Consider the following 10,742-nt stretch of genomic DNA (forward strand, 5'->3'; position numbering starts at 1 on the left):
AAATGCATGATCTGTTTGGTATTTTGAAAAATAAAAAGTATAAATATGCTTTATATAGGTATGGTCCTACACTATATTATTCAAATATAGCATGATGGGTCCACTTTAAAGTGTTTTTCTCTACATTTTAAAACACATCTGTCCTGATCCCTTGGTGTCCCGAGTCCCCAGAACAGCTTTCTTTCTATGTGGCATTTCCCTGACACTTATTCCTTCCTCTCTTTTTTGTATTCGTCAGCGTCTGGACGAGATCATGAAGAGGACACGGAAGACAGATGGAGGCGACAAGGTACATTATTCTTTTCTTTTTTTGAACCAAAACTTGCCAAAACTGGACTTAATAATAGAAATGACTGACATGACCCCCCATCTTCACAGAAGGAGACAAAGTCCTCGCCTCTCACAAACGTCAACGACAAAGAGGCAGAGAGCAGCAAAGGTAAGCAGAGCATCCGTCAGCAGCCAATCCACCCTCTTAAGAAAAATCCTTAAGTAATGGAGGGAAATCATTACCCACTACAAGCCTTTCATCTGAAGCAATCGTCTACAGTAATTGCCTCAAGTGATTTTCCATTAGCGTGTACGCTGTGAAGGGGGAGAGTGGATGCTTTGAAGCCGGACTAAGAAGTGCATTTCTAAAAGTTTAACTCTACAGCAAGCACATAGATTATAATAATTATTGTAGATGAACATTTTTCATATCCCACGTATAGGATGGTTCTTCCTGACACATAACAGCTGATTGTCTCCTTTTATCTCTTCCTTATGTTAAGATAAACAAAATCACAGGTACTTTTGTTCTCATTTCCCATGTGAGTCATCCACGCATCTGAACTTTTGGTACAGAATTTGATGGTATCACTGCCTCATATCCTGCACAGCTGCAGTTTGAGTTCTTCTTCTCTGCACAATAGGAGCCATGTGTTAGTCTGTTGTCCAAGCAGTGGGGCTGAGGGAGTAAGAGAGGATGAGTGGGATCATGGCAACAGCCTGCTGCAGTTATCCGACATTTACTGTGGACACAAGTGTTAATATAAGGAAGCTAAGGCATAATTCCGATCACTGCCAGTTATGAAAAAAATTGGGCAAGTTTATTTATAAAGCATTTATTCAACACAAGGCAATTCAAAGTGCTTTACCAAAATGAAAGACATTAAGAAATAGTGCAGCAGGAACTTATGATAAAATGCCATTTAAAAGCAAAGATAATAATACATGAATAACAAAGGTACATGAATAAAAGTTACAGTGCAGTGTGAGATATGAATATATCAATTTGTCGTGTGTGTGTGAGAGTGTTGTCAGTTTGGGAAGGGAGGCATGTGGGAGGGGGGAGGGGAGGTTTTGTCAGTGTTTTGAAAAAACGAGTGGGGAGGAAGTATTAATTGGTACTATTTAATTTAAGTCAAATTTTGTTGCCAATTAATGTATTGGTGTCATGAAATATTGAATGTAATGTAATTCTACCCTCACTCATCCTGTTAAAAAAATAAAATTATTATTACATTATGAGTCTATCAATTTCAAAGCAGCTGCAAACATAAAAGTCTTCAGCCTTGATTTAAAAGTATCAAGGCTTAACACAACTATATAAAGAAGAATATCACTTGCACATCATCCTGTTGTTAGCTTCCAAGTCACATACAGGATATTGGTAAGAAGAAGGGGAATCAATGTGGTCTGGGATATATGCTGTTTGTGGCAGGAAGACATTATCGAGCCACTGATGTGGTCGGAGGCATGGCAGGCGGGCCTTAATCCAGTCAGGGGTGTAGAAACTCTCCCAACCACAGCCATGTCCTCAGTAGAGCTGAGTTAAGGGGGATCTGGGACACACAGGAAGGATACCCCAGGAACATTTGGCATCCTTTTTCCTTCCTTTTAACATTAGCCTGACACAGATTAGGCCTGATCCTGCAGGGTATTGTCGGATGCTAAATAGCTGTTTTACTTTGTTTCCCTCTAGCATCTGCTGAGTATCAGCCAAAGCCAGAGGTCGACCTGTCCAATAACAAGACAGAAAATGGACAGACCAAAATCAAAGAAAGGTAAAAAAACTAGTGATATTTATTGTGGATTTAAACGTTTCTTTGTGCTCAAGTTGACACAAGACCACCACGAACAGTATACAACTTGAGTGCCAGAGAAATCCCCAATCAAGTTTGCAGGAAATGTTGTAAACTTCAAGCTAACACACAAGTAGCCACACGATTCAGAGCACAGTAAACAGTTGAAATACTGGGAGATATTTAGTTTCTTAAAGTGTTTACTCTTTGTATTTTAACGACGCATCTCGGAGTAGCTTCCAAGACCCCTGTGAAGGGACGGTGGTGGAATGACTCATTTGTTGCATGAGTCACTCCGACCCATCATAACCTAAACCATATTGTGCTTTGTGTGTCCCCTCCCCAGCAGCCCCTCAGTGCAAGTAGTCAATGGGGTCCAGCCCTCGAGACATGAAAATGGTCTGTCCTCGAAAGGAGACACTGCCCACTATGAAGATATCATCCAGCTCGCAAATCATGGCAACTCCACCAATGGAGCTCGGGATAACTCTGAGAGCAGCATGGCCCCCGAGCCCATCCTCACGTTTGATAGTGAGGAGTCATTCATGAAGAAGACCGGCCCCATGAAGCCACAGCATGTTGCAGGTACAGACTGCTTTACGACACACAAGACAGGCCATAACACAAACATGATGTCAAAGTCATAAAAAACACAACTTTTTTAATTAACATTATGTTTTTCCACGGCTCATAGGTTTAAAAATAACATCAAAGTCAACTTTATTGTCAATCTTTCAGTTTGTGTGAACACACAGAGAGATCGAAATACCGTTTCCAACAATTCCGAATATAAAAACAAATATATATAAAAATATGTATGCAAATATGTATATACCTATATATACATTTATACATATGCACACATTAAGACCTAAATAAAAGCACAACAATCAATATATACAAAAATAACAGTCACTTCAATATCTTTGAGAATGTACATTAGTGCAAGACTGTCCATAGCAGCGTAACAAGTTCATTATTTAAATGTGTGGTTGCTTTCCAATGACTTTTGGCCAATAAAGCTGTTTTCAGTTTTATGCTAAGCTAAGCGGCTTTACACTTGAAATTGTTATCGATCTCAGCCCTCACTTGGAGAACAAAGTCAAATTTACAGAACTGAATATTTTAGTCAAACTAGATTAGCATTAGCTTCTGACCGAACATGCTTTCAGTAGCCTCAAAGAGAATAAAGGCATAGCTTGTTCAAGGCACAGCTTAGAAAGGGTCTTGCTTTGGCCAAGGTGTCAGAAAACAGAAAAAAGCTTCATTGATCGACACAGGGGCAAATTCCCAAAAAATGATTAAAATACAAAATTCTCACAAAAGCTTGATAACATTCTGTGTCCTTACTGTAAGTATTCTAACAGCCTCACTTTGAGTTGAAGGGTCTGGTTTAGCAAGTACACATATGCACTAAATTTAAAGAAGCAGCAGATGAAGCCCCGGCTTATTTAAAAACGGCATGTGTGCTTATTTGCCCTGCGGTGATTTTTTGCTTGGCCTTGTTAACATGACCTAATAAAGACTGTGGGACAAGGCACCTAACTAAGTGCTGTCTTTGGCACAACGACAGCGAACCTGAACTTGTGCTGCATGGACGTGCAGGTCGTCTCCCCGGAGAGGGGGGGTCCCCCCTGGTGTGGCACTCCATTTTCACTCCAGGGGGTTGGAGATGTGATACGGTATAAATAGTGTAAGGAAGGATGAGGAGAAGCGGGGTATCTTTATACTGGTGACAGCTTTTATTCCGCAGCCCCACTGACTTTGGCTTGAACCCAGTGAGGAATTCCTAGAATAGCCGAGGCGATGAGGAGACCCTATCCACAAGTGCTACACTGCTAGGGGTTAGAAACAGGACCCCGGAGCAATTAAGCAGCATATCGCTCTTCACCCCCCCCCCCCCCCCTCCTCTACATCTTAACCTTCACCTGTTGGCCTGAACACCAGCCAGCAGCCATTAATACTACCTAAAGCAAACAGAGGACGTTACCTTTCCTAGCCCTCTGACGCCTTCCTAGATCTTACTACGTCTCTCGCGTGAAGGCTAACTCTTCCATAAAAAGAGTTCCCTCTTCTCATTTTCACTCTTGTAAATGTTGGATACGTGAGACGCCTTTGACCCGGGGGTGAATTTATGATGAGGGTTACGATGAAGTTTTATTGAAATGCGAGACTGATTTCATGTAATTCCTTGGGTCGTCAATTTATTTAAAGATATACTTCTAGGGTTTATTTGAACGTTCAGACTGAAGACGATGGCCCTGCTTGCCTCACATGTGGCGCTGTCAGTCAAATAAATCTGTTACAATTAGCGTCATCACATGGGCTGCATTAGACTAAACAACTTAAGGCCTTTCCATTACCCACATGTAAACATACAGTCACTGTTGATGAGTTCATGCAGCATGTTAGACATCCTTTAGGATTTGTTAGTGTCACCAGGTCTGAGGTTTACAGACTCGTATCAAACAGTGTTACTCTGTTAGCATGTGTTGCTAAATCCTCATATAATGCTGACCTTTAACTCTTTCCTCTGTGTCCCCATCAGAGGTCCTGTGATATGCTCCAGTGTGGAAGTGCTCGTCGCTATGGCCGCTGACCTTTCCGTCGCCCTGCCAACGCTCGCATGGGGAGCCCTGTGACAAACCTTTTCTACGCCCCTAAAACAAACACACACCAAGCATTGGGATGCAAAAGACTAAATGGGATGAAAGGAGTTGCCGCATGCAACACAGGTGCATCACTGTTAACATTTGCAAAATATCTTATGTGGCACCCATTCCCTCAACTGTATCATCCTTTGTACAGTAAAGTACAGCTGAGTAATGATTACTATAGGCTGAAGTGTTTTTTTTTCTTTGTTCTTTAGTTATTTAACTGAAAGAGAGACATAAAAGACTGGGTACATTCTTGTGAATAATGTAAATGAACTTTGTGTGATGGACTAAGGAGGGACTCGTCTGTAGATTAAAGTTGTATGAAGGGAGTCATTTTAATGCTACTCCGCTCTGAGTGGCTCTTTCAGTGAAACCCAGGTGTCGTGCATCCTGGTCTGTAAAAAGCCACATGTAACAGTGTTTGTAAAGTTAAAATGAAAAATCTGGAAAAGATTTTAAAATGCAAGTTCACATGCAACAGCTTCTTACTGTGTGTAGTAATACTGTCTGTGCAAACCTCAGCTATGATTGATTGTACACAGAACTGGATGTAAAAATGTGTGCAACCCTCACTATCAAGTAACCAGAAGTCTTTTAAGGTCAAATCCCTATGAATTTACTCCACTCTTAAAACAGTTAAATCCGTTTTCTTTTCTCATGTACAAAATGACAACGTTTTCTCTCATTCTACATTGAGATTTCATGGAGTCGTGTATTTGAAATGCTGGTGCGTGTATATGCTATAATTATTTTGATGTGCGTTACAAGGTCAGTGGGAGCTCTCTACGTCTTATTAAAGACAAACTGTCCAGTCTGCCGTCTCTCGATTTGTTTTGAATAACATCTGATGGATTCAGAGATTATTTGTGGTACAAAAGAACTGGATACACATGTTCTGAATTCAGTGTGAAATCTCAATGTTAACCATGTCCTGTCATCTAAAACAGGCGTGGGTATTGATCCTCATTTGCTATTAATTTGACAGTGTGGGAATGTTTTGCACAACATTTTGCCTCGTTTACTCACAAGGCTCAATATTAATGTGACTTTTCAATGTGAAAATCCCTCACGGATAGTCTCTGACGGCGTTGTGCATTCTAAGCGCAGGAAAACCGATTTAGAGATGGTACCAGAGGGCCTTTCAGTTAATGGACAAGGCATGGGAGTTGGCCCAGATGTCCATTTCACTTTGGGTCTCCTTTTACAGAATCTCTACAGGGGGTATATGTTTCTCTAACTGCTGACCCCTTTTACTATATACCAGTTTGCCAGAAGGAGACCTGGCATACAGTTTCAAGCCTTCCAGGCAGCTCAAGTGCGTTACACACGACGATTTATGTCATGCCACACTGATCATCACGTACAAATTATGTGTTTGAAGTGACTTATAGGCGCTTGTAAAATTTAACAGTTATGGATCCCAATAGGACAAGGGGGCTACAGTTTGTTACCTTAGACCGGTGATGTACACACACACTCCCAATGCGCTACATAACATTTAAGCACCATGCAGTGAAAAGCTCTGTGTGCAAACTGTGTTCGAGCTAACTAGCTTTGAGAGGAAATGCTTTCATCAAAATGAAACGGAGACGGAAAAGGATGACTTGCTAAGCTTCATTAATGAGGAGACTTGACAAGCGTGTGAGAACGTTTTAAAGTAAGTGAGAACTGCATTTTCTTAAGTTATCAACACGATGAAAATGGTGTTATTTTTATTTATTTATACAATGCTATTAGCAACTACAAATTAGCCTTCAAATGCTGGCTAGGTTTTGCTGAACCACCAGGCTTATTTTGCAGACTGCCTTACTGGAAATTATGTGTAAAATAGTGGGGAATTATAACCATAAGATTTACAAACATATCAACACATATCGCTCACAGTTTGAACCAGCAACAGCCAAATGTATTTCAAAGCTTCCATGTAACGATGTAAACCCCCGCTGACACATTTGCCATTTTGAAACCACCTGATCTCACTGCTACTTTGCTACTACATATGTACACATGCTGTTAAAAGCTGTATTCATCAACCCCACCAGAGGGTGCAGCCCTGCAGGGTGCTGGTGATCAACGTATTAAATATCTCTGGATTCATGCCTACTCTGAAGTCTGATACAGCGGCCATTGCTCACCGGATAATACATTATGCCTAAATAAAAAAATATAAAAAATAATTTAAAATTCCCATTCCCTGTAGATTGTGATGCTGTCGAGGTGCTAGTCAAGCCTTGGTAATGTGCGGTACTTCTCCGAGGGGACTTGAGGATTAGTGGGCACTATTTTTAGGGAGGTGTCGGCCAGGCAGTGCACAGTTACAGGCGCATTATTGCCAAGAGTCTGAAAAAGAAAATCACACAGAAAAAAGGATTGGAAGAAAATGAAGGAGTTGCATTAATGGTTGGGAAGGGTGATCCAAAAGCTGCTACTGGTCAGTTATTATAGACTCTTTATGGCAGTTAATATTACTGGTGGGAGTCCTGGGGTAGCCTAGCTTACGTAGAAGTCCCCCCCCTCCTGTTTTCATGCCACTTTGATTGATAGAGTATTATCTCCTCAGTCTGGAAGTGTGCTGATGTGACATTGGAGGTGTCACTATCCACGACTATTCTTACTCTCCTCTTCACCGGGTAAAGGTGAATAACTTCTTCTTAAGGGTCACATAAAAATAAAAAACAGAGAACTAACCACATCTTGTTGAGGGTAGTGGGCACGCCGTCAGTCCTTTGTGTTAATGAAATTCAGCCAGCCTCACTGTTGTTTCAGACGTACATCTCAGCACTCGAAGACTCCGAGGAATCTTGCAAAGGTTTCAGAATGGCAAGTGCGCCCGCTCCACCTCCTTTTAAAGATAGGGGGGGTCAACACTGGGTCACACTTGGGAGCCCCACACCAGATAAGACCACCACCGCCACAGTTATACACACTACAACCATCAAAGCGCAACCTCTGCTCAGTGTTTATGCTCACACACACCCCCTCCTCTCACATTGAGCCATCTTTATCTGCTCGGCAACAGGCTCACTTCACACAGCTGCTCTCGTGTGGCAGTATATTAATGAAAGGCCACATAACAAACCCATAGCATAGACTGTTTCTTGCCCCCCCCCCCCCCCCCCCCCCGGAGCTGTCAAAGCCGGGCAACCTCTCAGCTATTCTGACGGGAGATGACAAGATTTAGGAGCGACGTCCATCAAAAGAGGGCCTTGATGCCACAGCGCTGCCCTCAGAGGTTGCTCAGAGAACCCGTGGCCTCACATCCCATCAGGGTGGTCGCTGGGGAGCAGCTGAGTCTAGAGAGGCAGCTGCTGGATCATTGTACCTAGCAGTCTGGTGTGGTGGCTCTTTGATGAAGGCCTTCCCCAGTGTCTGATGTTCCACCGAACCTCAACTAGCCTATTTAACGAGTCTGACCTTAGTGCCGTCACATTACTGTTATCTGAAGGCATGCCATGTTTTCTTTGGGTACATCTTGTAAAATCATGTTCAGAGAAAGTGGGAAGACATTTATTGGGGAAGCAAGCATCTATTTTATGGGTGCATGTGCTCGGCGGTTGATAGGTATTATGATTCTTTTGTTAACAGCTACTGCAAAGTCGTAAATACATACGTGACAGGGGAACGCAGCATTATGTAAAATGTTAGCTATTCAAAGTGAAAGTATTCAAATGTATTTATGATGATTAATATGCAAATGGTATAACATAATCAAAATGTAATATTTAGTTTTAACTGTTGAAAAAACTCAAAAATAATTTATATATTAGTCAAAACATTTTTATACAACATTTTATGACTTCTTTTTTTTTGACATTCTTTACTATGACATTTAAAAATGTTTTTTTGACACACTGATATAACTTTTGTTATGATATTTTTAACATACCTTACTATGAATTTTAAGCATTTTCTTCTACGTACTAAACTACTTTTATCATGATATTTGTGACAAACTATATAATGAATTTTCGATATATTTTATGGACTTCTTTTTTGGATACACTTTGCTGTGCCTTCTTTTAACATTAATGACAAACTATACATTGACTTTGACATATTTTATGACATGTTACAAAAATTGATATTAATATACTACACTATGTTTTATTTTCATACTTTCAAAATAAGATACTATCATTTTGTATCGGCATACATACTCAAGTAGACACTTATCGTGCAAAACCAAAACCAATAAGCCATAAACAAAAGCATATAAAACGTAAGCAGAAAAAGTCATAAAAATTTCTCTATGCTCAATTAAATTGTAAAGTGTAGTTCGCCATATAAAGTCATAAAAATGTCATATATAAAGAAAAAAAAAATCATAAGGAAGTAAGTTGTCACAGAAATGTAATAAAAACAAGTAAATTAAAAAATTCATTTTAGGTCACAAAAAGAATTCACCCTGAGGCGAACATGTATATAATTCACTGGATAAATAAAAAGTTTGATCCTTGGAGATAGTTGAAATAAAAAGAACAGGAATTCATTAAAGTAAAGGGGATTCAACTTTAGCACAAAACTCCAAGACAATCCATTCAATAGTTGTTCAGATATTTAACTTAAAAAACAAAAATGTCAACCTCATGGTGGTGCTAGAGGTAAATTCAGTGCCTCCAGTTTCAGTAGTCCTCATCATCTGGGGACCATGAATGTGTGTAAAAACATGTCAGGGCAACCTATCGAAGAGTAGGGATGACATTTCAGACCAAACTGTGGACCAACGGACCATTCAACATTGCCTCCGAAGATCAGCGCCATTGCTTCGGCTAGTGGCTAAAAAGCCGAATAACAGACTCCACCCAAGAGGTTTCACATTTAGACCACGACGCGGTTTTAATTTCACAGATCTGTTGTCTCTTCATCTTGCAGCTGACAGTTTTACAGCATCACTGCCAATCAGCACACAGAGGACAAGCGGCTTCAATTTTGCCAGCTTGCACTCTTGGTTATTTTCAGTTCATGGGATAACTCAGAATTAATCCCGGTTGCACACTAGCTGCCAGTAAGGGCCTTTGGATTGCCCAATTTTCTTTTTGTTCCATTTGGAAAGAAAAGTATTAAAAACTGGGGTGGGCTCATTACGAATAAGGAGCCAAATATGTGTAAAGCAGAAAGAGGATCTACTCTGGCGTTGGCCCGTGTTAGTATTGGCTCAGTAAAGTAGAACTCCTATATGATTTCTGTCACTGCTTTATTGGCACCACCTGTAGTGTCTGATGTCTCTGAGAAGTATATCCTCTCTACACTAATATGTTGTGCCTTGGTTGCTGTGACACTGTGGAACATCACAGCTACAGGAGTCGGCCACACACACTTGGATTTTTCCATTGGGAATTTCTGTCCATCTGATTTAAAGTCGGTAGCCTTTCTTGAATATAAAGTAGCTTTGGAATTCGAAACAGGCCCGGTTCTACGGGGGTGAATAAGGGTGCATTGCACACTCAGTTGAGTCGTTATGCACCCTCATTTGAAAAATGAAAAGTGAAAAATATTACATATATAATAATAATAATAAGAAGAAGAAGAAGAATTTAGTTGAAATAAAAAAAATTGTAATTGTGGTTAAATAAAATTGTCTGCTGCATTTATTTGGTCAATTTAAACGGTAAGTAACGTTATTATGTCAGGTGTGCGTGACCTGTGACGCTGCACGTTCGTCATCTGCAAGGTGCTTACACAGCAGTCAGTGATGGACATCAGAAAATTGTTAAAACAACCAGCCCTTATCGCCAGCAGTAACACTGCAGCAGTATAACAGTTCAGATCATGGGGACATTATGTTCCCCGCGGCCACTGTCGTGGACACTAACGCCCGACTCGCCGGCTTTGCCCGCCTCACCCATGGAGGCGGAGCAGCCGCAGCCGTCTTCGTTGCCCCAAACACGCCACCCCTCAGCGCTTTGGTACGCTCGACGGTTTTTACTCCGCGGAAGGGTGACATGTCCGGTCAAGCCCATGAAAAAAATTTATATGGGGACCCGTGCCGCGAGACAAAAGGCTCGCGAGGCAGAGCCGT

General features: G+C 41.0%; 1 protein-coding gene across 1 annotated transcript in view; it reads left to right on the forward strand.

Moving 5' to 3' along the window:
• The window catches only part of map7d1a (MAP7 domain containing 1a), a 46,390-nt gene extending 40,853 nt beyond the window's left edge, over nt 1-5,537 (forward strand). The window contains exons 15-19 of the mRNA XM_010767096.1: nt 239-289; nt 379-439; nt 1,967-2,048; nt 2,413-2,651; nt 4,615-5,537. Of these exons, the coding sequence (XP_010765398.1) occupies nt 239-289; nt 379-439; nt 1,967-2,048; nt 2,413-2,651; nt 4,615-4,625 (444 nt within the window). The 3' untranslated portion in view covers nt 4,626-5,537. The remainder of the gene's footprint in view (nt 1-238; nt 290-378; nt 440-1,966; nt 2,049-2,412; nt 2,652-4,614) is intronic.
• The last annotated feature ends 5,205 nt before the right edge of the window (nt 5,538-10,742 follow it).

This window comes from Notothenia coriiceps, unplaced genomic scaffold (assembly GCF_000735185.1).
Source record: "Notothenia coriiceps isolate Sejong01 unplaced genomic scaffold, NC01 NC01_scaffold00004052, whole genome shotgun sequence".
Taxonomy (NCBI): domain Eukaryota; kingdom Metazoa; phylum Chordata; class Actinopteri; order Perciformes; family Nototheniidae; genus Notothenia; species Notothenia coriiceps.